Source organism: Megalobrama amblycephala, linkage group LG24 (assembly GCF_018812025.1).
Source record: "Megalobrama amblycephala isolate DHTTF-2021 linkage group LG24, ASM1881202v1, whole genome shotgun sequence".
NCBI classification, from domain to species: domain Eukaryota; kingdom Metazoa; phylum Chordata; class Actinopteri; order Cypriniformes; family Xenocyprididae; genus Megalobrama; species Megalobrama amblycephala.
The window spans coordinates 29,529,183-29,557,089 of record NC_063067.1 but is presented as its reverse complement, the minus strand read 5'-3'; the positions used below and the strand labels follow the sequence as shown (position 1 = coordinate 29,557,089).

The following is a 27,907-nucleotide window of genomic DNA, read 5'->3' as shown; positions in this document are numbered from 1 at the left end:
TCTGAAACAGATCAGACTTCATTTATTTTCTGATAAGCAGCACATTTACACATACGCATAATGAGAAGCAGAATAAGAGGGTGTCAGATCGTTCTGGAAATTAATGTTCAAAATGGACTCGTATCTCTGGGTGTGACTAGACTTTACAATATCCTGAACATAACAGCATGTGAAATCAAAACAGCCCTGAATCATCACTGTTCCAGAGGGGCAAACACACTAAAAGTGGAAAATTGACCATTTAAAAAAAAAACAAAAAAAAAAACAATCCACAGACTCTATAAAAACAACATATTTGCTAAACCAAACATGCTCCGATTTGTGAATATGATATTAGTCCCACAGTTTAGAAGGTGTTTTTGATCTTTGCAGCCACGAGGACCAGGATCTCTCCGATGTTCTTCTGCCAGTTGAGAATGTGCTTGGATTCAGCGCACCACAGCTCGCCGTGCCGCGGTTCTGCATTCTCACATCGTTTCTTTACCTCCTGCTGTTGCTCCTGAAGGAGAGAACAACACCAGAGTAAGGAGATGTGATTTTAAACAAGACCTGGATCCACCAATCCAACTGCATGGGAAATAGCAAGCAGAAAATCCTTCAAAATATCTAAGTTGTACAGGTTTGGAACGAGTATGATAGAATTATTTTTGCATGAACCATTTCTTTAAAAATGCCCTGAAATGCATATGCCTAACTGCATCACAAAAGCAAGATCTGAGAATAAAACAGGTCCTTAGGAACACGGTTAGTGTAATAATGTAATGTGGCCGAATGCTTACTTCTGTCCCATGCTGAAGCTCAAACTTGTAGAAGAATCCCCAGGCGTCGCCCAAGTCTGGTTCAATCTTTACCGTTCGTAGGAACCACTCTCTTGCCTTCGTTATCTTTCTCTCGCTCCAGAACAATCTGCACAGTACACAAACACAGATATGGTATAAATGCAACTGAAAAGGACAGCCTGTTCTTGCAGATCAAAGAAAAATGTGGGTGGGTAAAATGGAATTTAGGGTTGGGAGAATTTTGGCAAGAGTCTGGTGAGGAGTCTTACTTGGCCACTGCCAGAAGTACGTGAGGATCATGTTCACACTTTTTCAGAGCGTCCACACTTTTGGTCTTGCGCTGAGGTCTGGCCTCCAAGAACACCGCTTCGGCCCAGAGGATACCTAACAGAAAGAAGTGAGTGTTGAGGTGTGATCATGTGCAGAGGCTCTTAATGAATCTGTTGTGATCAAGGGGGGGGGGGGCTTACCAGAATTAGGACACTCCTGAAGGGCTTTGGCCATGAGTGTGTTAGCGATGTTTTTCAATCCCGCTCTGTATTCAAGTCGGACAGACTCCAGCCTAGAGGAATTGAGATTAAAATTGCCAACTATTAAAAAAATTTAAAATGAAACAATTGCATGTAGCCTTGAACAAAAAGTAGTGCTGCCGTTTTTCTGATGAGTCTTGGTTGGATCCAAGTTCATGTCTCACATGGTACTGTGGTGAGGGCTCAGCTCATGAATATGAATTAGGTAACATGATATTCACTTATTAAATTTGAAAACCAAAGGCAGGCATTAGCGATTAGTTGCTATTCAGCTGGCAAGCTGATGAATCCTGCTACAGCAAAGGCATTGCTTATGAATATTAATTCAATTCTGTTATTGAATGCTCCTAGAATTTGAAGGCCCAGACACACCAAATTGACATCAAAGAACTAGAGGCAATAGCTGCGTCTCATTTCGAAGGCTGCTTCCTCCAGAGGTCACATTTGAAAGTTGCATACATCATCAAGGATGTCTTATTTAAGAAAAGTAAAAAAAATACAGTATTTTACACCTTATAAGAAATAAGTCAAATTTATTATGGTTACTTTTCTTAAAATTAGACATCCTTGATGAAGTATGCAGCCTTCAAATGCGACCTCCAGAGGACACAGCCTTCGAATTGAGATGCAGCTAAACAAGATTGTGGTGTCACCTTGCGACTTAACACACTGCAACGTCCAACTAGCACGTATGTTTTGCACCTGCGTGAGAATAACTAACTCCATACCAGCAGGTGGCAGTAGTCTAAATTCGTCATTCAGCACTAACGTTTTGCACCTGCCTTAGTGGAAATAGCTCTGCATACCAGCAGGCGGCAGTAGTCTAAATTCATCAAAAATTCATCAAAAGCGTCGATCAGTGTTTACGTTTTAAGCCTGCCTAAGCGGATATAGCTCTCCATGCCAGCAGGTGGCAGTAGTCTAATTCATCATTCAGTGCTTACATTTTGAGCCTGCGTGAGAGGAAATAACTCTCCGTGCCAGCAGGTGGCAGTAGTCTATATTCGTCATTCAACATTATTTTTGCACCTACGTGAGAGAAAAAAAAAACTCTCCATACCAGCAGGTGGCAGTAGTCCATATCTGTGATTCAAAAAGGGGAAAAACGGAAGACCTAGGACTTCAGATATACAAACAAAGCAGCAATTAAAGGGATAGTTCACCCAAAAATGAAAATTTGATGTTTATCTGCTTACGCCCAGCGCATCCAAGATGTAGGTGACTTTGTTTCTTCAGTAGAACACAAATGATGATTTTTAACTCCAACCGTTGTCGTCTGTCAGTCATATAATGCTAGTGGATGGGAACTTCTACTATAAGAGTAAATAAAACTTGCATAGACAAGTCCAAATTAAACCCTGCGGCTCGTGACGACACATTGATGTCTTAAGACACGAAACGATCGGTTTGTGCGAGAAACCGAACAGTATTTATATCATTTTTTACCTCTAATACACCACTATGTCCAACTGCGTTCAGCACTCGTTTAGTGAGGTCTGATCGCACTCTGACAACGGCAGTGATGTCTCGCGCATATACTTCAACGAGTGCTAGACATCACTGCCGCTGTCAGAGTGCGATCAGACCTCACTAAACGAGTGCTGAACGCAGTTGGACATAGTGGTGTATTAGAGGGGAAAAGTGATATAAATACTGTTCGGTTTCTCGCCAAAAATCGATCGTTTCGTGTCTTAGGACATCAATGTGTCGTCAAGCCGCAGGGTTTTTTGGACTTGTCTATGCCAGTTTTATTTACTCTTATAGGGTGAACTATCCCTTTAATCATGTTGATCAGTTGATCTTCATTCCAGACAACGAGTAAAGGTATTTAAATGGCATATTTGACATGGTTTCATTATGAAAATATTCCAATATTGGAACGCTCAGATGATATTGCTTGCTTTTGTCACTTGTGTTTTTCTTGTGCACTTGTTTGGTACTTGAACAGCCATTAAGTGACCTCTCTCACCAATGGGCTTCACCGCCGATTCAACATGCTTAATCCAAAATCAATATAATATATTGTACACAAAGCCACAGACGGGGGGTCCAACCACTGCCAAAGAACTGAATCTCATCTTTTTAATTCATCTAACCATTTTGCTGACAGACGCTCAATTACTATTCTTTATAATATCACCACGGCCCGTTATTGGCCCACTGTTGGCTTGGTATCACTCAGGCCTTTTTGTGGCAATGTCAGCTCAACCAAATTAATATTCATCAGCTGAGCCGTTGCCGTAGAAGAATTTATCATTTTGCTACCTGCATATGAAATTAGTAACAAATCTGTAGAAAAAGTAGCATTATTCCTTTTTTATATTTTGATATTGGCCGTACTGAGGTGCAAGTACATCGGGCATGGTTTCTTACCAAAGCTCAGGGCTTTGTGGATTCTTGAGGCGAGCCTTCTCCAAGATGGCTCGAGCACGCGTGAGCTGCCCGACTTTCTCTTCCAGCCGAGACAGAAGGAGCCACAATGGCATGGAATGAGGGCACTTCTTCAGCTAAACGCGACATTAGAGAAGCAGCATTAGAAGAACATTTGGACACTGTCACTTTTCACACATTTCCACAGAAAAATTTGCTCCTGAAAGTTTGTTCCTAATATTATTTAGACTTGGGTTTTGCATTAATTACAAAACGTTCACTCTAAAAGGTTAAATTATGATAAGGCATCTCCTCTAGAACCCCAAAACGTACTCCCTGGTTGTAGGCCTCTCGTGCTTTGTCAATGCTCTCTGACTGTTCCTCGATCTGTCCTCTCATCATCCAAAGTTTGGGGAAATCCTCATAGTGCTTCAGGGCCTCCGTACACAACTCATGTGCCGCTTCAATATTACCCAGCACCCACTCCAGCTTCACTGACTTCATGAACACCTACAATTAACACAGAAAACAGTTATGACAACTCATATAATGCTTTTAACAGCCTTTAAAGTGGTGCAAGTGTCATTTTTAACAAGACTATTGAGGGTGTGTGTGTAACGCATAGGGTCTGCAAGAACGAAAGAACGGCCAGGGAGATTTTCATGATGCCTTTCCCGTATGAAGCTCACATGTCTAGTTTTATAACATTAGCACTTATGAGGAATCCTGCCAAGTGCTTTAGGTAAATTTGATCCTTTGATATATTTATATAGATGCTGACACTCTTTCCTGGAGCCAAAAGTTAAACAAGCCCAGGCAGGAGGCTATTCTAGCACCTTCTATCATCTGCACAATTTACTCCCAAAAATCCCACAGTACTTATTAGGACAAAGATCAAGCACATCTGCTGTGAGGTGCTTATTATCCCCTAATGACATAATTTTTTTACATAATCCCTGGTCACATTTCACAGTTTCACATTTTCAGTTATCTTGTAAAAACTATAATTAAAACAAGAGTCCACAGTTTTCAAGGCCAAGTTAAAGTCACATGTCATGCTTAATTCTTTATGACAAGTTCAAGTCAAGTCTCAAACTGCTTTTGATTTATTTATGGGAGTGTGGGGTAAAATGAGTGGGTAAGCTGCGTCGGCCCCTTAATCTAGCAAACATATACATATACATATATATATATATATATATATATAACACAGATCAGGCATAACATTATGACCACCTTCCTAATATTGTGTTGTTCCCCCTTTTGCTGCCAAAACAGCCCTGACCCATCGAGGCATGGACTCCACTAGACCCCTGAAGGTGTGCTGTGGTATCTGACACCAAGATGTTAGCAGCAGATCCTTTAAGTCCTGTAAGTTGTGAGGTGGAGCCTCCATGGATCAGACTTGTTTGTTCAGCACATCCCACAGATGCTCGATTGGATTGAGATATGGGCAATCTGGAGGCCAAATCAACACCTCAAACTCATGTGTTCCTCAGACCATTCCTGATCCATTTTAGCTTTGTGGTCAGGCGCATTATCCTGCTGAAAGAGGTCAAAGAGACACCAGGGAATACCGTTTCCATGAAAGGGTGTACATGGTCTGCAACAATGCTTAGGTAGGTGGTACGTGTCAAAGTAACATCCACATGGATGGCAGGACCCAAGGTTTCCCAGCAGAACATTGCCCAAAGCATCACACTGCCTCCGCCGGATTGCCTTCTTCCCATAGTGCATCCTGGTACCACGTGTCCCCAGGTAAGTGACGCACGCACTCGGCCATCCACGTGATGTAAAAGAAAACGTGATTCATCAGATCAGACCAGACCATCTTCTTCCATTGCTCCGTGGTCCAGTTCTGATGCTCACGTGTCACTGTTGGCTCTTTCAGTGGTGAACAGGGGTCAGCATGGGCACTCTGCCCCAGACTCTGACCCAGTCGTCTAGCAATCACAATTTGTCCCTTGTCAAACTCGCTCAAATCCTTACACTTGCCCATTTTTCCTGCTTCTAACAATATTGAGGACAACTTTGAGGACAAAGCCATATCACCCTGTAGCCCAAGACTGGTTGCCCACTGAAGCTAAGCAGGACTGAGCCTGGTTAGTATCTGGATGGAGACCTCCTGGGAAAACTAGGTTGCTGCTGGAAGAGTGTTAGTGAGGCCAGCAGGGGGTGCTCACCCTGTGGTCTGTGTGGGTCCTAACACCCCATTATAGTGATGGGGACACTATTCTGTCAAAAAGCACCATCCTTCAGATGAGACATTAAACCGAGGTCCTGACTCTCTGCGGTCATTAAAATCCCATGATGTCCTTCGAAAAGAGTAGGGGTGTAACCCCAACATCCTGGCCACATTTGCCCATTGGCCTCTGTCCATCATGGCCTCCTAATCATCCCCATATACTGATTGGCTTCATCACTCTGTCTCCTCTCCACCAATAAGCTGATGTGTGGTGGGCGTTCTGGCACAATATGGTTGCCGTTGCATCATCCAGGTGGATGCTGCACATTGGTTGTGGTTGAGGAGATTCCCCCCTTCCATATGTAAAGCGCTTTGAGTACCCAGAAAAGCGCTATATAAATGTAAGGAATAATAATAATAATAATTATTATTATTATTATTATTATTAAAATGTTCACTTGCTGCCTAATATTTATAAATATAATAGATATATTTATCCCACCCACTAACAGGTGTCATGATGAAGAGATAATCAGTGTTATTCACTTCACTTGTCAGTGGTCATAATGTTATGCCTGATTGGCGTACTATATTTCTGAATATTAAACCTTTTTTACAGGGATTTTTTTTTCTATTATGTGTTTAATTGAAATGTAAACCAGTCACATCTTCTGCAATGATTCAAATAACCCCTGACATGACATAGGACAAAGCTGTCATCTTTTTAGGTGCTTTTACTTTATTTTACAGTCCTGTGTACTTACAATGTACTTATTACAGTAATTACAATAACTGGGTAATAACTAGGTACTAACTCTAAACCTAACCTTAACCCATGTAGTTATCTTATATTACTCTGTATTTTCTTAAGTACACATACTGTAAAATAAAGTACAACCATTAGGTTTATTAGTTAAACCTCAAGCTTAACCTAATCTCTGCTGACATGTGTATGTGCTGCCTCACAGATTCACTTAAATTTTAGCGTAGTTTTCACGTACCAACTTGTCATGCCGTGATACGCTTAAAAAAATATATGCAAAAGAGAAAAAGGACTTTTCATTAGCCATGCCTTTGTAAGCCGTCTTCCCGCTAGTGTCACATTCAAAACTCTGTTGCACAAGCAGTTTTACAGGGTGACTCACCCTTCATCTACTTCTCATCGCTTATCTCTCCAAATCAAAATAAAAGAGAAATCACAACAACTTGCAAAACTGAAACAGTGTATTCCCGGCAGACGGGTGTCCCCAGCATGACACAGCAGCAGTTATATCCATTTTACACTCAAGTGGCTAGTCTGAACACTGGGCCACTCACCCTGGCAGTGGGGGCGCTGCTACGGGCCTTGGCCAGCAGCCTGCGTGCTCTCTCATACTCGTTATTCTCCGATTCCAGCTTCACGGCAGCCAGCCAGATCTCTTCACTGTTGGGGTTAGCCTAACACAAAAAGAAAGAGTTTTTACTGGCCATCATCCCAGTGAATGCTTCAATACTGCAAAAATGGAACGATTAGTTTCAGGAAATGATGTGCAATCGGAGCACTGATACGCAGTTTAAAGCTTTATTTTTATTTTTTTGGTTGTTCTTTCTGTTAGGTTCAGTGTTCTTTCAGTTATGACTAATCCCACACTGAATCTGCAATTTTTTTTGCTCATATAAATAAATGTTTATACAAAGAAAGTTATTAGCCACCCATGATTTTTATTGCTTTCCCACACTTTCCACACTGATTGTGATGGAAGAAAATAACACTTTCATTCAGCAAGTACACATTAAATTGCTCAAAAGTGACAGTAAAGACATTTATAACGTTAGAAAATATTTGAGGGATGCACGACATATCAGCCACCATATCGGTATCGGCTGATATACGTTCATTTTTAATGTTATTTATCGGCCCGATCAGAAAATTTGGCCAATTTATTGAAAGTCAATAGATAATGGATTATTTTTCCTTCAGCTGAGTCACTTCAGATGCGCAATGTCCGCCATGATGGTTATGAATTGCTTGAAATATGATTGAAATCAATTCAAAAAGGAAAATACAGTCAAGTACAACTTACAACGCAAGTCTGTTTAATAGGCTACATAATATTATAATGAGAACATTGTCTTTTAATGGTGAGACTTTTGTTTTTGCAATCAGGCTCTCAAATTTTATAAAAATTTAGATTTAGATTCATCAGCCAATATATCAGTTATCGGCCTCCAAATACAGAGAATTATCGGTTATCGGCCAAAATTTTCATATCAGTGCATGAATATAAAAAAATATTTCTATTTCCAAATAAATGCTGTTCTTTTGTAATTTCTATTAACTGAAGAATAATGGAAAAATAAGCAGTTTTCAACACTGATAATAATCAGAAATGTTTCTTGAGCAGCAAATCATCATAGAATGATTTTTGAAGGATCATGTGACACTGAAGACTGGAGTAATGATGCTGAAAATTCAGCTGTACCGTCACAGGAATAAATTACATTATAAAATATATTAAAGTAGAAAACAGCTCTTTTAAATTGTAATAATTTCACATTATTACCGTTTTTACTCTATTTTTTATTTTTTTTATCAAATAAACACTGCCTTGGTCAATATATCGCATGCGATTCTCAGCGCATTTCGAAAAGCCGGTTCTATCCGCTAAATCGCCAACTGCTTTCAAATGGAGCTTTAATAGACAGAGCCGTAGTTCCTGATAAGCAAACATGTTCATTAATGATCGCCTTCGAAACGAACGCGATATTTGCGTGGCTTAAGTGAACTACGGCTCTGTCTGTTATGCCGCTCCATGAAAGCAGGTTGGCGATAGCGGTTCAGGGAACCGGCTACTGAAATGGTGAGAATCGCATAAATTGCCCATCCCTACTGCCTTGGTCAGCATAAGAGAATTCTATCAAAAACTACTGATCCCAAACATATTAATGATAATATAACTATATTTGTTTATTTAAAATTGTAAATATGCAATTAAATAAAGACAGGTAAGTGCAAAGACAACAGTCACTACTGTTCTTTACAAGTACTTTGTGAATGACTTTTATCAATTTCTAATACAAATAAGTACATGTTGTGCTGTTGCTTCACCATTACAATGCTATGGTGTTACCAATAATAATAGTAATGCTTGCCACTAACAATGTAGTCATGGAGCTTGAAGGGCGGACAGGGGCGGCGCTTACCTGGAAAGCCAAAGCAAGGATACTTCTGGCTGCAGGAACGTCTCCTGCCAACCATTTTGATTTAGCACCCATTAGCCACAACACCTCAGCCTTAGGACAGTGAGCTACGGCCCTCTGCAACAGAGCCTCCAATGACTCTCTGAGAGAGAAAGAGATTCAAATGAATTTTTACAGTAATAAATGTCAATAATTGTAAACGTATGAAGACACCTCTTAAGGCAACAATGTCGACAATGTCTCATGGTCTACAACAAATACAAACAGGCTTAGTTGCTTTCCTGTCTCCATATACTACCTGCAAACACCCGGACAGAGCCAATGAATGCTGATTGAAATTCTAATCAGCTGTGTGAGACTTTGGGCCCTATCATACACCTGGCGCAATGCAAGTGTTTTTTGCTAGTTTCAGCCTGATGCAGTTATCATTTTCACGTCCAGCGCCACTACAAATGTATTTCCGCTGATTTGTGCACCCATGGGCATGCTGATCTGAAAACGAGGTATGTTCAGGTGCATTGTTGGCGTGTTGCTATTTTGAGGCAACTGAAATAGACTGCGCCATTGACCAACTGAAACCTGGTCTAAAGTCAATGGCGCAATATTTGTTTTGTTATTTAAAGAGCGCCTATAGGCGAGTGCACAACACGCGTACAGTCTGGTCATTACACACACAGAAACGCACAGCAGCACGCAAACATGCCAAATATTTAAAAAAAAAAGGATTACAATATAAAAAATAATTATTGTGTGCATAAAGACAAAAATGCTTTGGTGGAATCCGGCTTTTCCCATAGATGGTCTGCCATGTAAATAGCGAATCTGCTATGATGCGAGCGCAACTGGCTTTTAAAGGGAACGGGAGATGAGACTCTAATTGGTTTATTGCAAGTTACGCCTAAAACACATCCATTAATCATGAAGAGAATAGGGACAACCCTTTTAGATCATGCACCGGGCACGCTGACCTTTTTTCCCATCCTTAAGCTAGCAAAAGTTGATTCAGGGCACGCCCTAAGTGCACTTGCGCTGTGCCCTTTAAACCATGCGCTTAGATCATTAAAATAGGGCCTACTGACTGCCTAGACTATAGAGGAATTGAGTATTTCTCACCGTGTACCGTGGTTCTTCTCAAAGTAAGCAGCCCTCAGCCAGACGCTCTTCTTGCTTGGGAAGACCTGGAGTGCATGAGCGTAGATAGCACGAGCACACTCCAAAGCTCCATGAGACACACACTACAGCAAAAATAACAGCCAATCAGCATCAGGTATCACAGTAATAACATCCAGCTGTGGAATTTAGCCAAACTACTGCTGAAATGTACATTAAAATGATCATATATGATGGGAAACGTCTGTAATAAACAAATATGTGGTGCTTATTGAAAACAGAATGTAGGCGTGTGAAGATGAGAAGATGTTTACACTATCTGCGTCCTCCATCCATGTGTGTTTGCAGTCCTCCTCTTCAATGCCAATCCCAATAACAGCTCTAATCACAGCCTGACATGTGGCCACGCTGCCAGCCTTATCACACTCCTCTGCATCCTGAGACAGGATCACAAAACAGACATCAGTTTCAAATGAACACATCCTGATATTGCCTGCGTGCAGAAACATTCGAATATTTTTCTTTGATGTATTTGGCAATGAAGTTTAACCGAGAAACTCCATCCAGACCGGAATTGTCTGTTGCATTTCTCACATTTTTCTCACTTAAAGTCCTTGGCTAATATCTTTAATTTAAAAATGCATACAACAAGTAGTTTGTAAAGCCTGACAACCTCTTAAACATGAAATCTAGCATGTCAGACCTGAATCCATTGTTCACGGTTTATCTCCACGCCGTTGGCTCTCAGAGATGTGATGGCTCTGTCAATGATCTTCTCCACCATCTGTGTGTTGCCGTTGGCCTCCTCCAGCTTGGCAGCAGTGATCCAGATATGCCGATCAGTGGGAATGTTTTCACGGGCCTTGTTTAGAACACGACGGGCATTCTCATAGGTTTCTAATCGGGCCAGAGCCAGCCAGAGCTACGGGAGACAAGGACAAAACTGTTAGAGCAATCTGATTTATGGCCCATAAAGGGGCTTATGGGTTTTGGCTGATTAAGACTGTGTGTGTGCACGTGTGTGTACTTGTACAACTATCTTGGTGAGGAATGGTTTGAGTTTTAGACCAATGGAGTGAGGACAAATATTAAAGTGAGAACATTTTGGCTGATCCTCACTTTCTGAGACCTGTTTAAAGGCCTGTTTGAGGGTGAAGACTTGATTTTAGGGGTAAGGTTATAATCAGGTTAAGGGTAGGTTTAGGGTAAGCACACTTAGTTGTGATAGGTAAGGTCAGGTTAAGGAGCTAGAGATTACATTGTGTCAATGAATGTCCTCACAAGGAGAGATGTACAAGAATGTGTGTGTGTGTGTGTGTGTGTGTGTGTGTGTGTGTGTGTGTGTGTGTGTGTGTGTGTGTGTGTGTGTGTGTGTGTGTGTGTGTGTGTGTGTGTGTGTGTACCTCAACACTGGTAGGACAGCACTCGACTGCTCTGCTCAACATGATCCTGGCATCCTCTGGCTCCTCTAGCTCAACAGCTGTCTTCCACAAACGCACTGACTTCGACACATTCTCCAGAGCTGTGGAGACATGCAGATATTGGAAAAAAGACTATATCTTTTTTTTTTTTTTTTTAATGATTAAAAGTGTAGCTAGTGCTCAGTTTTTTAGCTCTTTTTTGATCTCTCAACTAAGTACCAATGTAAGTCTCCTTGCACTTTAATTACTTTTTTCCCCTGATGAAATAATTCATAAATATATATGTTTTTTAAATCTGAACTGACCTTTCCATGTCATAAAAGTTCTAATTATCTGATATTTTAAAGGACTTATTGACCTTGTCCTTGACAGAGTCATGAGGTTCTGCTGGGGTCCCCTATATGATATCATTTCATATTTTATTTGGCATTTCTGGCACCATTTTAAACTGGTTTAGATCTTACTTGACCTGATGCAGATGGCTTGTTGCTTTAGGGGAATACAGCTCTGATATTGGACAAGTTTCTACTGGTATCCCTCAGGGCTCAATTTTAGGACCCTTACTTTTTAGTCTTTATTTATTCTCACTCGGACAGCTTTTACAAACTCTAGGTATTAAGTATAATTTTTATACTGATGACACAGAGATCTAGATTTATTGTAAACAAAATTAGCTCACTAAATGTATTTCTGAGATAAACATCATGGATGGCTGTTAACTTTCTATGCATAAACGGTGAGAAAACTGAGGTTATGGTTATTGGTTCTCCTCATCAACTCCATAAGGCTGGATAAATATCTCTTATCACTGATGGTTCTGTACTCTGTACTAGAGTTTCAGAAAAAATTGTGATCTTTGATTTTTCTGACATTTGTACAAAATGTTGACTTTTATCTTAGAGATACTGCAAAATTGCATTCCATGATATGCCTTTCAGTTGCAGAAAAGTTAATTTACTTGTTTTTCCTGCACTAATGTAATGAACTACGTACCAAGTTTTTATTTCACGATAATATATATCACAATAGTTATTTCGTGTAATTTTATCTCATTTTTGTTTTTAAAAATGAGGAAAAAATAGGAAATTACAAACAACAGGACAAATACAATATAACAAATATATGAATTAAATCTAAAGTTTTTCCTGGTACAATAGGTTTATTTGAAATGTAGTTAGAATTAGTACATAAATGTAATAAAATGTATAAATAAAATATTGCATAGTCTTCACTGTATGAATTAAATATAAATTTATTCTTATTAAAAGCTAAAAAAAAAATAGTTATGCAGTAAAGAGCAGCAAGTTATTTTTTCTCTTTTGTTTGATTCACATTAAATGACACAGAGCAGAAGGTTTATTAGACTGCTGTCACTTTAAGACCAAACGCACGGATCCATTATACTGATACACATCCGCTTTATGCACAACTGTTTACTTTCACTGGAGACATAATCTGCTGTGTTTACATGAATACTCCACACAAAGCGCATTTAGACATAATTATGTGTGTATTCAACCATTCAAGCGCAATAAGATGTGAACTGAATTTGCGATTGCATGCTGAGAGACGTGGCTGTGTGTACACGAGCTTACGCTGTGTCAGTCAACATGGACACTGCATTGAGTTCTTTTTCATTTCTTATTGTGCTTAGTAGCACTTTTTAATGTCAAGCACGTCCCAAATTTGTGATCAGCTACTGAGAGAGGAGCTGTGTGCGCACTTTGTCAATGTGCCAGTCAGCACATGCACATGAGTTCTTTTTCAGGATATATTGCGCTTTTATCTCTTTTTAACATCAAGCACGTCCTGCTCTTTATGTTCTCATTCATGCATTTCATCACTCTGAGGTGTCAATAGTGCTAAATATTATTACGCAACATACACGATATAGCAAAAATCTCTAACGATGGGCATTATATACCGTGATAACGATTATATACCGTATGATTATATATATATATATATATGATATACATATACCATACCGCCCAGCCCTAGCTTCTGCACAGGCAAATTTTCTCCAGAAAATGCAAAAACCATTGCTTTGCAAACACTATGTAAAACACCTCATGAATAATCATGGTACTAAAATGACAGTGCACCAGATTTTTAATGACAAACTAATTACTTCACTTAAAGCACATTACTTCATAGAGTTAACAAGCTAATCATGTTAGAGACATTGATGAAGTAGAACTGCCAGAATGTTTAGAAAGATCTTTTATTATAAAGGGGGAGATTCAGGACGTTTTAACAAGCTGAGACTGATAGAGCTTTCATACTTAACTAACAATTCATCTGTCTCTGTCACACAGGTATGCAGGAAGAAAAAAAGCAGGTGACAGTGGAATGCGAAAACTGAAGCGGAATAGAAGAAGAGAGACAGATAAAGAGAGTTACTGACCTTTCCTGAGCACTCGTTTCTTGGCCCTGATGTCCGTCTCTAGCTCAGCTGCTCTGATATAGATGCGCACAGACTGAGGGAGGTGACGCACTGCCTGGGCAACCACTGCCTTTGCCGTGTCTCCAGGCTGCAGCCGAGCGGCTTCTAGCCAAACATCCTCACTCTGAACAGACAACACACAAACCACAGATTATACACAAACATCCTCACTCTATGAAGATAATACATGCACAAAAGCACTCTATATTAACTATTTCCCCACCATTGACAGAATTTTCCAGCAATCCATGTTTTGCTATTACACATCTTCTGAGAGTACAGAATCTCCAGATCAAAACACAGATAAAGAAGAAGCAGAAATGAGCGAAAAAGCATTGCCTGTTTGCTGCTCAACAGTGGCTTTTTTTTATAGCTGTCCTTTTAATACAATTAACTTGTTTGACGGATATTTTCCTTAAAGAGATACAGTAGTTCACCCAAAAATGAAAATTATCCCATGATTCCTTCAGACGAACACAATCGGAAAAATATCCTGGCTCTTCCAAGCTTTTTAATGGTAGTGAATAGCACTCACGATTTTGAAGCAAATAAATAGGGCTGTGCAACAAACTCAAGCTGCTCTTCTCTTATATATTGAAATCCTCCGACATTTCTCTTTAAAACTTCTCGTTTTAGACTTCTAATTCATGAGCGGTGTATTGTTTTCCACATTCATCATTGCGTCGGGGATTACTCTTCCACCGCAAATCAATGTGTACGGCCATCTAACAGAAGCTAGTTATTATAGTTAATAAAGTTTTTAATATGGATTTTTTTTTTTTTTTTTTTTTTTTTTTTTTTAAACACAAAAACTAAATCACTTCAGAAGGCCTTTATTAACCCCCCGGAGCCGCGTGGAGAATTTTTACGATGGATGGATGCACTTTTTTGGGCTTCAAAACACTCCCCCCTATTCGCTGCCATTATAAAGCTTAGAAGAGCAAGGATAATTTTAAATATATCTCCGATTGTGTCTGAAAGAAGATAGTCATATACACCTAGGATGGTTTGAGAGTGAGTTTAAGTTTTTACACCATGTTAGCATCATGGCTATTTACATGGCAAACAAAAAGGTCAATTACATCCATAAAATTTACATTATTAGGGACTTTAAGCAGTAGATGGAATGGCAACGGCATTCTGTTGCGCAAATTTAACTGCTACTTCTTGACTACTGTAACCGTCTACTACGGGAGAGTAGCCGATTTGCCGTAGTTGATAATACGTGGCAGACTAGATAAGTAAATGTTATGTTCTATGGTTATGTGGTATTTTAGTTGTATCTGTATGTCGTTTAATGCCAAAAGCAACCATTCTCTTGATTTTATTTACATGCAATGTATTATTTACTATGTCAAATGATTAATTGATCCATGCCGTCCTCTTTGTTGTTGCTAAGCGATTTTTGCGTTCTTTAGCTACAGCAGTTGACAGTTTACTTCCGGTCGCCGTTGTCGATCCATCAACAGCTGTTGCTTAAAGTCCCTGTTATATAAAACATTTCAAATTAACATAAGATTTTCTGTCTTAAATACATTAAGGTGATACATTTTGAAATATTCCATGCAAGCATGTTTCTGAATAAAAGCAGAATATTCAACAGAATATGCTTAATAGTCAAAGGAACTTTACATGAGAGACATAAAGGAGGAACTTCGCCTATTAATAAAAACCCATGGGTAAGTCTTGAGTGCCCCAGTCTACACCTAGTGAAGATGACTTGATAATGTCTCGATTTGAAGTAATGGAGGTACTTCTTTTTACAAACCCGATTCCAAAAAAGTTGGGACACTGTACAAATTGTGAATAAAAAAGGAATGCAATAATTTACAAATCTCATAAACTTATCTATATTCTATTGTGAATAAAATATAACATATCAAATGTTGAAAGTGAGACATTTTGAAATGTCATGCCACATTCCAAAAAAGTTGGGACAGATAGCAATAAGAGGCCGGAAAAGTTAAATGTCAATATAAGGAACAGCTGGAGGACCAATTGGCAACTTATTAGGTCAATTGGCAACATGATTGGGTATAAAAAGAGCCTCTCAGAGTGGCAGTGTCTCTCAGAAGTCAAGATGGGCAGAGGATCACCAATTCCCCCAATGCTGCGGCCAAAAATAGTGGAGCAATATCAGAAAGGAGTTTGAAGTTATCATCATCTACAGTGCATAATATCATCCAAAGATTCAGAGAATCTGGAACAATCTCTGTGCATAAGGGTCAAGGCCGGAAAACCATACTGGATGCCTGTGACCTTCGGGCCCTTAGACGGCACTGCATCACATACAGGAATGCTACTGTAATGGAAATCACAACATGGGCTCAGGAATACTTCCAGAAAACATTGTCGGTGAACACAATCCACCGTGCCATTCGCCGTTGCCGACTAAAACTCTATAGGTCAAAAAAGAAGCCATATCTAAACATGATCCAGAAGCGCAGCGTTTTCTCTGGGCCAAGGCTCATTTGAAATGGACTGTGGCAAAGTGGAAAACTGTTCTGTGGTCAGACGAATCAAAATTTGAAGTTCTTTTTGGAAAACTGGGACGCCATGTCATCTGGACTAAAGAGGTCAAGGACAACCCAAGTTGTTATCAGCGCTCAGTTCAGAAGCCTGCATCTCTGATGGTATGGGGTTGCATGAGTGCGTGTGGCATGGGCAGCTTACACATCTGGAAAGGCACCATCAATGCTGAAAGGTATATCCAAGTTCTAGAACAACATATGCTCCCATCCAGACGTCGTCTCTTTCAGGGAAGACCTTGCATTTTCCAACATGACAATGCCAGACCACATACTGCATCAATTACAACATCATGGCTGCATAGAAGAAGGATCCGGGTACTGAAATAGCCAGCCTGCTGTCCAGATCTTTCACCCATAGAAAACATGTGGCGCATCATAAAGAGGAAGATGCGACAAAGAAGACCTAAGACAGTTGAGCAACTAGAAGCCTGTATTAGACAAGAATGGGACAACATTCCTATTCCTAAACTTGAGCAACTTGTCTCCTCAGTCCCCAGACGTTTGCAGACTGTTATAAAAAGAAGAGGGGATGCCACACAGTGGTAAACATGGCCTTGTCCCAACTTTTTTGAGATGTGTTGATGCCATGAAATTTAAAACCAACTTATTTTTCCCTTAAAATTATAGATTTTCTCAGTTTAAACATTTGATATGTCATCTATGTTGTTGTCTGAATAAAATATTGAAATTTGAAACTTCCTCATCATTGCATTCTGTTTTTATTCACAATCTGTACAGTGTCCCAACTTTTTTGGAATCGGGTTTGTATACTAGGGTTTATTTCATACAGCTTATTTTTATTTTCATCCCATTCTTTCTGCCACTTGTTAGTGATATATAAATGAATTACTGGTTTAAAATCAGAAGGTGGTTTTTGACTGTCAGATATTTCCAGGTCAAGTGCATCCCTGGCAGCCATGTCCACTCTCTCATTACCAGTAAGCCCAATGTGACTTGCAACTCAGCAAAAAATAATATTAAAGTTTTCCTTCTTTAAAAGATCAAATTTAGTTAATTTCAACAATTATGGGGTGATCAGTCTTTAGGGATTCAAGTGCTGAAGACATGATCTTGAGTCAGAGGCAAATAAAAAGTCCCGTTCTTGATCCTTCTCAATATTTTCCAGATCCAGAAGTAATGCTCAAGCCTCAGCTGTGAAAATAGAGCCTTGCGCTTGAGGGTGTGTAAATCATGGGAAATTTTCATTTTTGGGTGAACTAACCCTTTAATATCTGACTGAGTTCTGCTGTGGTCTAAATCGGTGTTTCCCAACCCCGTTCCTGGAGGCACACCAATAGTACACATTTTGAATGTCTCTCTTATCTGAACCATATATTTCTGGTCTTGGAGTTTCTACTAACGAACTGGTGAGTTGAATCAGGTGTGTTTGATTAGGAAGATTTGGAAAATGTGTACTGTTAGTGTGCCTCCAGGAACAGGGTTGGGAAACACTGGTCAAAATCACTCAAAAATCTTATGACAGTTCGATAATCTCCATTCAGTGTTTGCAAAATATTCTTTATTTTCATACATTTTGCATAAAATTGCACTGTCAAGATTTTCATCTTCAGAAAGATCTTTCTTCCTCCCCATATTGCATGAAAACTGTGACTTGATTAATAATGTGGAACAACCTCTTTGCGGCATTCCATTTATCCAAGAAGACTAGTCTGAGATTGATACCAGTTATCTAATAAAACAAACACTTACTTTTAAAAACTAAAATCTGAATGTGTATTGTACTGAAATCCCACTGATACATCACTTGCATAATAATAATTTGTAACACAATGTAGAACCCCTCAAAGTGAATCAGCTGCCAAGACAACATGTTTGTTCATCACAGGCGTGTTTGATGAATAAATGTCTCTAGTCTTTGAGAGACAGCCAGTGTGCACAATTCTGCTGAAATGTGAAGCTGAACTATTAAATTTGATTAATGTGCCTGCAGGAATTTCCCAACACTTAATGAAGCTGTGTACACACTGAGAGCAAAGGGCCTGACACTGTTTCCGCACGGTTTTCATTTCCAGTCCTTTCTCTCCGAGTCCAAAGTCAGCACTAGTAGACAAATTGAAGCCACAGCTTATATAAGCAAAGCCTAATTCTTTCACCATGACATTTTAATGTTGTTCTTTAAACATATTTAACATTTTAGGAAGTGGGATTTTGCAGGCCTTAAATGTATCGCTATAGCAACCTGTCAACACTGGCAACATTCCAAAAGCCATAAACCTTAAATAATGGTTCATGCGCACACACACACCGCCCCCTACTGGACACACAGAGTCAAGCTATTCTGTTTTACTTTAAAAGGATAGTTTAAACAAATATGAAAATTCAGTTCATTTACTCAACATCAATGTTCTAAACCTGTATGACTTCCTATCCTCTGTCAAACATTAAGATTTTGAGAAATGTCATTTGTCCATATAATGGAAGTCAATGGTCACCAAAACATTCACAATATTCTTTAAAACACCTTTTTATGTTCCAGAGAAGTATTCAGTTATCTTTTGGGTGAAATATCCCTTTTATTTCACATTTTACATATTATCAGAGACCCTTTTGTAAATTTAATCAAGGTTTCTTGCTCCTAAAACATTAAAGGCCTCAAATTACTTCAAGCGAAATCCAAGTTAATTTCAAGAGTTCGCAAACAGCTCACCAAAGCAAACTTTCCGGAAAAATTTGCTCCGGCTGGTAAACACCTTCAAACTATCATTGGTCCATGGCGATTATTTAATAGGTAGGTGTGGCTCTGAGGCTTGTACTTACATATTCTGTGTTTGTTTACATCGCGCTGCCTTTCTACTAGTGAAGTTAGGGCAGTATTTTGATTTTCTGTCGCGATTGTGAAAAATATTGCCATTGTAGGTCATTTATGCTGAATCGAGAATTGCATCAGGAGCTCACATCATCGTTCAAAGAAAAAACTGGACGCTGTAATACAATTGTTGCCTTTTATGTGTAAAAACACACTAAGGGAAGTTAAGGACGTGACAGGAAGATGCCGTATATCAAATCTAATAATGTCACTGATTTAACACACTCCCTATCACTCAATAAAATAATCACATTTTGAAAGTGTTGTCTTTGTTGTTGAATCGACTTCTCTCAGCTTGTTAAACATTTATTTATTTGGACATTTTCTATCATATGATGGCTGAAGCAGCAGCGCGTGACACTGTTCTCATGGTAACCAGATCAACATTGTGAATGGAATACTACAAAACTGAAGTGAAAACACCAAATTATCATTCAATGGGATAAAATCGCTTCTCTTCCCTGCAAACGATACCATGAAGAATGTGGATATTTAACCAAGTCAAAAACAAATAAGGTAAGCAGGTATCCATATTCATTTCAGTATCAGCAGATGCAAAACGCTATGAAAGGCTTCCTTTTTAAGGTTAAAAAACAATATAAGATATAAAACACGGTATAAGTTATGTAAACGATATAAACACCTTCTGGGTTCTCGATTTTATCGATTTAAGCAACCATAAACGACACAAAACATACGAATTTTCATTTTTTGTGATAGGATTCCTATATAGAAAAATCACTCCCTGCCCTCCAGACTCATTCGCTCTGCTGCTGTGACGTCATGTGCAAACAACCTATTAAAGTCTTTATGAGTGAGTCATATGAATCATTCATTCAAATTAAACTTTAAGCATAATATTTTGTCAGAACATCTAGGAAGCTATTTTGTTTAGTTGTCTATTTAGAAACATGATCTTTATTTTAAACAAAAAAAGTAGTGATCCTCAATTTATCCAGAATCATGCAGCTCTAATTTAAAGATGTCGACCGATTGATCGGTTTTGCCAATTAATAGGCACCGATAACAGATTGTTGGAACAATCGGTTATCGGCAAAAATCCATACCGGGTTGCATCTGTTGCTGGAGCGGCTGAGAAGTGTCCACTGTCATTATACAGTACAAGAGCAGCCTATAGAGGTGAAATCAGTGATGCCTCGTGGAGTTTGTTTTGACACGTGAGACTGAGCTCTGCACAGAGCGGGACACTTCAGATACGGATTTAAAACAGACAATGAAATGGTATGTATACAGTACACTACTGTACATGTTTTCATTTCATTATAAAGTAATTAATTTGTAAAGTAATTAATTTTGGAGCGTGTTTCAAACTGCCAAAGTCAAGTGATTTCAGTGAACGAGGCTTTGTTACATCATAAATGTTTCGAAACGTTTCGAAATTTCAATGGTTCATGTGACTTTGGCAGTTTGATACACGCTCTGAACCACTGATTCGAAACAAAAGATTCGTAAAGCTTCGAAGCTTCATGAAGCAGTGTTTTGAAATTGTCCATCACTAGATATTGTTGAATAAAGTCCTTATTTAGTTTTTTTGGTGCACAAAAAGTATTCTCGTCACTTCATAACATTAAGGTTGAACCACTGTAGTCACATGAACTGTTTTAAATGTCTTTATCGAAAATATCTTAATTTTTGTTCTGAAGATGAACGAAGGTCTTAAGGGTGTGGAACGACATGAGGGGGAGAAATTAATGACAGAATTTTCATTTTTGGGTGAACTGACCCTTTAAAACAGTATGACAAAAATACATGCAAGCCTGACCCAAATGTTTAATATAAACACTTGTTACCATCTATTTGCATTAGTTATAGTATATTTGCATTAGTATATAATTTTGCCATGAGTACATCTAGGCCTTATTTAGTCGTTCATGACCATTTCCTCCCTCTTTTTGTCCCTCACCTTTGGACACATCTCAGTGCCTTTCATGATTAGGTTTCTGGCCACCTGCAGCTTCCCGGTCACCTCTTCCAGACGGGCGGAAGCGATCCAGGCGGGGGGGTGGTGGGGGTTTGTTTCTCTCACTGACTTCAAGAGGAGACGGGCCTTCTTAATATCACTGCACACACACACACACACACAGAATGACATTTAACAAATGCAATACAAACAGCACAGATATGAAGCGCATAAGGTTCAGATGTAACACACTCAGTACCTGATGTCTCCTCCATGTGTGGGGATCATGGAGTTGAGATCGGTGAGATAGCCTTTAGGATCAACAACTGTCTGCCCACTCACAGAGTCAGACACCTGGAGACACAAAGACATTGACTGTGTTTACATGTTTACCAATAAAGTGATTTACAATAATCAGAGTAAGGACGTAACACTTTATTTTACAGTGTCTTTGTTACATATAGTTACTGTAGTAGTAACTATAAAATAAGCATTATTACATGCAATTAACCCTAAACCAAACCCTACTCCTAAACCCTATAGTAAGTACTGTCAAGTAATGTTGTTAATTATAAATGAATAGTTACACAAGCCGCGTTTCCATTACAGATTTGCAGAAAACTTTTGCAATATTGATAAAAAACTATTGCAAAATGTCACCGTTTCCATTAACCAACGTAATGTGTCTAAAACGTGTTTTTTTCCTCGTCATTCCAAAAACCATGACAATGGATGTTGGTAGATTTATGTATATCTGAGCCACTGCAAAAGACATTTTTAAATCAAAGGAGATGTAGGCATGTTATCCAAGCATTTATGGCAAGGAAAGCCTTTATTCTTTATAGCGGCCATGTATGAGGTCTTTCTGGGTGCCTCAATATTTGTGCACTGTACACACACTTCAGACAAGTGCACAAATCGCGCAAGTTATCTTTCGCTCCATGCACTGGAATGTTTAAATTGGCAAGACTTAAATGAGTTTAGTTTAAATGCAGATGGCAACGCATGCTGTTCAGATCTCACCTGCACTCACGCGTTATCAACACCCGGGTGATGACGGCGTAAATGACAGCTCATATAGGCCTAGAGCATACGGCTCTTGCATTATACAAAGTTTAGGGGAAGCCAGAATGCGTATTCATCAACAGAAACTTACATTCGCCTAACTCTCTCTGTCTGTTTCTGTCTGTCTCTCTGTCTTATTTTCTACAAACCATATTATAGATGTGTATGCGTCATCAGATATGAGATGAAACGCGGTGCAAGTGCGTGCCAAACCGAGTGTGTAGAACGGTACGGTTCGATTTTTCTTACCGAGAACGGTTTCACCCCTACTTTAAAGAATGATTGACTTTTACATACGGCAGGTGACCTGTAAATGCGAAAAAAAAAAAAAACTGTTTCCATTGCAGTTTTGCGAAATATTCCTTTTTCAAATTGCCTGAAAAACCACCTCATGAGAGTGTAAAAACTTTTTTGCGATATATGGGATATATGCAACATTGATGCATTTCCATTGAGTGTGTTTTCAATTCACAATTTCAATTTACGCAATTTAAAGGGTAATGGAAACGCGGCTACAGACACCTCAAAATAAAGTGTAACCATAAGGACTTATACTAACTTCGCCAACAACTGTGGTTATTTTTACCGCCATTATTTGCATAATATGCCAATGAACAGCATAAATAATGAGCTCTGGTCACACAAATTAATTTAATTTTACTTTTATATTTTTAGTTATGTCCATTTTAGTAGTATGTGCTCTTGTCAACCTATTTAGGTTTACATTATTTGCAGTTAATAAATTTTAGTGCTTATTTCAATTTATCGCCATGGCAAAATTTCTAATTTTCTTTTAGTTTAAGGTTTTTAAATTACATTTATTAGCTTTATTTCAATTAACAGAAATGTTTTCAATAGTTTTAGTTAACAATAACAACCCTGCCACATGTACATATACACTTTGGTCAGAGTGGAATATATGCGAACAAAGCATTTGCATGCCTGTTTACTGTGACTAAAATCAGCATATGCCACATAGTTTACTGCAATTATGTTTGCTACGATTATGAGCTTCAAACGCAACAATTCGATCGAAGTATTGTGTTTATGTGTGGTAAAGTTTAATCATAATATGCCCTAAATCTCATTATAAATGCATTCAGAGGGTGCATGTAAATGTAGACACTGAAGAATCTTTTGGCTTTCTTCAAACTTAAAGGTGTCCTAGAATTGAAAATTGAATTTACCTTGGCATAGTTGAATAACAAGAGTTCAGTACATGGAAATGACATACAGTGAGTCTCAAACTCCATTGTTTCCTCCTCCTTATGTAAATCTCATTTGTTTAAAAGACCTCCGAAGAACAGGCGAATCTCAACATAACACCGACTGTTACGTAACAGTCGGGATCATTAATATGTATTAGGGCTGCACGATTAATCGCATGCTATTCTCACGCGCATTTCGTCATAAAGCCGGTTCCCTGATTACCGCTAAATCGCCATCACCTGTTTTTAAACGCAGCCCTTTTATGCGGAGCCGTAGTTCAACAAGCCACGCATTCGCGTTCATTATCGAGGCATTCATCTGGATATGAACGCGATATTGCGTGGCTTTTCAGTACCTACGGCTCTGTCTATTAAATGCGTCTTTGAAAGAGGTGATGGCGATTTAGCGGTAATCAGGGAACCGGCTTTACTGAGAAATGCGCGTGAATAGCATCATTAATCGTGCACTAATATGTATGACCCCAATATTTGCATATGCAGCCCAGTTCAAGGATTAGACAAGGGCAGCCAGTATTAACATCTGGATGTGCACAGCTGAATCATCAGACTGGTAAGCAGAAGAACAATGGAAAAATGGCAGATGGAGTATAATAACTGACATGATCCATGATATCATGATATTTTTAGTGATTTTTGTAAATTGTCTTTCTAAATGTTTTGTTAGCATGTTGCTAATGTGGTTAAAGTTACTACCGTTTATTACTATATTCATGGAGCCGTCACTATTTTCATTTTTAAACACTTGCAATCTGTATAATGCACAAACACATCTTCATTTTTTATAAATCTCTCCAATAGTGTGTAACGTTAGCTTTAGCCACGGAGCACTATCAAACTCATTCAGAATCAAATGTAAACATCCAAATAAATACTATACTCACATGATCCGACGCATGCATGCATTATGCATGACGAACATTTTGTAAAGATCCATTTTGAGGGTTATATTAGCTGTGTGAACTTTGTTTATGCACTGTTTTATAGTCGTGAGCTCGGGGGCGGGGAGCGCAAGGATTTAAAGGGGCCGCAGCCTGAATCGGCGCATATTTAATGATGCCCCAAAATAGGCAGTTAAAAAAATTTAATTTAAAAAAAATCTATGGGGTATTTTGAGCTGAAACTTCACAGACACATTCAGGGGACACCTTACACTTATATTACATCTTGTGAAAAAACATTCTAGGGCACCTTTAAGCATGGAATTAAAATGCTATGGTGTGTCACCTGACTGAGCCTCATGTCCATCAGTGTGTTCCTGGCCTGTCCGATCTTCCTCATGTCCAGCTCTCCAGCACCTGGCGTCATGCCTCCTGGGAAAGGGCGTGTTCAAGCCCCCTGGGTAGGGTGTGGCTAGCCCACCAAATTGCTGGAAAAAAAAAAAAGCACCTTAATTAGAAATTGCATTTTTGTTTTATATTTTGCAATGAAATGGTCAAGCACATTGTATACTGTATCCCACAATGCAATGCATTGTGCTCTGGTTATATTCATATGCATTACACAGTGTGAGGTAATTTCGTTTTTTCATGCATAACAAAAATACAGAGCACATCGTTTCAAGAAGTGTTAGGTCTGTCTCTGCTTTACTCCGCACATTTGTGATGGAACGTTACTCACCCCTTGCAGTGGGTCAACAGAGGTGTGGTTCTCTCCGGTCTGGAGGTGTTTGGCAAAGAAGCTGTCCGGCACAGGCGTGAGCTTCTCATAGCGGGGATTCCTCTGACGTTTGTTCCTGGCATCACCCACCTCAGGAATACTCAACCACTCATCCTCTGTGACCTCAGCCAGCTTCCTCTGGAAGACAAAGATAACGCAACAGCATTAATGTTGACAGCTACACTGTGGTTGAAAAGTCAGTACGATTTTTTAATGTTTTCGAAAGAAATATCTTATGCACAACAAGGAGGCTTTAATGTGATCAAAAATACAGTAAAAACTGTAATATTGAAATATGAAATATTACAACAATTTAAAATAAATGTTTTATCTGAATACATATTTTAAAAAGTAATTTATTCCTACAATCAAAGCTGAATTTTCAGCATCATTACTCCAGTCTTCAGTGTCACATGATCCTTCAGAAATCATTCTAATATGATGATCTGATGCTCGAGAAATATTTCTGATTATCAATGTTGAAAACTGCTTCATGCTTTTTTCATGATTCTTTGTTGAAAAGAAAGTTCAAAAGATTATTTGAAACAGAAATGTCTTTACTTTTCATCAATTTAATATTTCCTTGCTAAATAAAAGTATTATTTACTTTAAAAAAAATCTTATTGACTACAACAAACTACTGAACAGTAATGCATAAGAGAATAAATGCATGCTAAGGAAATTATAAACTACAAATGTGGTGTGATTTTTTTTTTACAATTATTATTATTATTATTTAGTAATATGAAACTATTCAATATTGACAATACTTAATTTAAAATTATGACACAGTAACTAAAACTTTAAAGTGCCCCTATTCTGCTATTTTAAAGGATCCTAATTTTGTTTTGGAGGTCTCCTACAATAGGTTTAAGGCAGGAACACACCAAGCCGACGCCGACGAACTAGTGGCAATGAAAGCAGACTGCGGGGTTGGCTCACGCTTGGCAGCGTCATGTCCAAAGTTGGCCTGACACACCAAACCAACGCTCGACAGCCGACGGCCAAGTAGCACGAACTGTATCGATGCCGTCAGTTTTACTGTATCCATTAGAAAGGGAGTCCTGATCCTTTGGAAGTGCACAGTGGATTTGCTTTTGCAGCGCTGAAAACAGCATCTTCTCAACAACAAACTCTGACCAAACTCTTCCAGGCCTCAGCAACAACTACAGTGTTCGAGGGTCAAAGTAGACGTTGTTTACGGGCAAAGAAGAGACCATAGACTGGCATTATGCAAATTTGTTACAAGAAGTGAGACTGCAATTACAGCTTACTTGTTTCAGGCAGTTCAGATTCGGTTCTTTCTTTTGGAAGACATTAAGTTTATTTGTTGTGCACTTTGATCTTTAAAACTTTGCAGACCTTTTACATTCACAAACAGCTACATTACACACTACATGAAAGGTAATATTGAAAAAAAGCATAATTTAAAGATTTTTTGTAGCTTTAAGCAGGCAGGGAAACATTTTAACAAATCATAATTCAGCAGGTCAATATCTACCAAGATCAACACAAACCTTCAGATCTGAGAACTGTTGCTGAATCTTGGGCCGCTCCATACGGTATTTCTCAATCTCCTCTTTCTCTCGCAGCTCCCTGCAAGATACAGCAATAAAATGAGGCAAGAGATGCTACATAAAAACAAACAAGCGTTGATGGGAGAACAAAGTTCACACTCACCGTCTTTCCTTGCGTCTCTCATCCATCCGTTTATCCAGTGCGGCGTAGATGGCGTCTGCCTCCTCGTCGTCTTTCTCATACGGCCCACTGGAGAACAGACTGCCTGCATAGCCGTTGAACTAGAGGATACAGAAGTACACATTTACGTTTTATATCTGACAAAGCCACCAATAAATAACAAACGAACATAATTTAATACATCAAGTTGTATTTTTGCACGCAATCACATAATTGCAGATCAAGACAACATGACTCCCTTCAGAATGACGTACCTCATCATAGTTAGTGTCGTTCAGATCCTCATCATCATCGTCCTGGTTCTTCTTCATCTGATCGCCCACCGTCCTCTTCCCAGGGGGTGCGTGCCGATCGTCCACCGGGTCATTGGCATCACGAGCGGGACCAATATCAGACCGAGTTGTGAAACCCGTGGCACTGCAGAGCACAATACATTACAACTGCTGTTTTCAAACTGGAGAAATTAATAAACCAAATCATCATATGCATTTCTAAATAAATAAGATTGTATATAATTTATTATATTAATAGTTATGAAAGAGTTCCCATGTAATCACAGAACAAAACATTAAGACAACATCAAAACGACATTACACATCAACAAAACATCACAATACACAAGACAGCACAGCAAAACGTTCATAACTTTATATAGGTGTCTACAAAAAGTGAGTGCGTTGAGTTTAGACTGTCGGTATTATTTGTTTTGGTCTCTCACCCTCTGCCCAGACCGGGCACGTAACCCAGCGGCGCAGGCATGCCGAGAAACGGCTTCTTCTTCTTATTCAAGCCCCCCATGAGCGGAGACGCAAGCGGCATTGCCGGAGCTCCATTTGCGGCCCCGCCGGCACCTCCGGACGGGGTTTTGCTTGCAGTTTTCGCGGGCTGCTTCGCTGTAGCGCTCGCCATCGTTGCGCTGCCGACAACACGCTTCACTTCCGGAACAACAACAGTCGCGC

General features: G+C 39.1%; 1 protein-coding gene across 1 annotated transcript; it reads right to left on the bottom strand.

Annotated features, from left to right (window-relative positions):
* Positions 1-27,907, bottom strand: prpf6 (PRP6 pre-mRNA processing factor 6 homolog (S. cerevisiae)). Its single transcript, XM_048178035.1, is given in 22 exon segments — positions 1-499; positions 780-906; positions 1,049-1,163; positions 1,250-1,341; positions 3,683-3,816; positions 4,013-4,189; positions 7,182-7,301; positions 9,048-9,186; positions 10,158-10,279; positions 10,469-10,591; positions 10,858-11,076; positions 11,558-11,676; positions 13,983-14,145; positions 21,304-21,460; positions 21,560-21,654; positions 24,819-24,914; positions 24,916-24,960; positions 25,212-25,388; positions 26,768-26,846; positions 26,931-27,049; positions 27,203-27,365; positions 27,667-27,907. Coding segments are annotated over 22 exon segments (2,925 nt in total). The 5' UTR covers positions 27,858-27,907; the 3' UTR covers positions 1-346.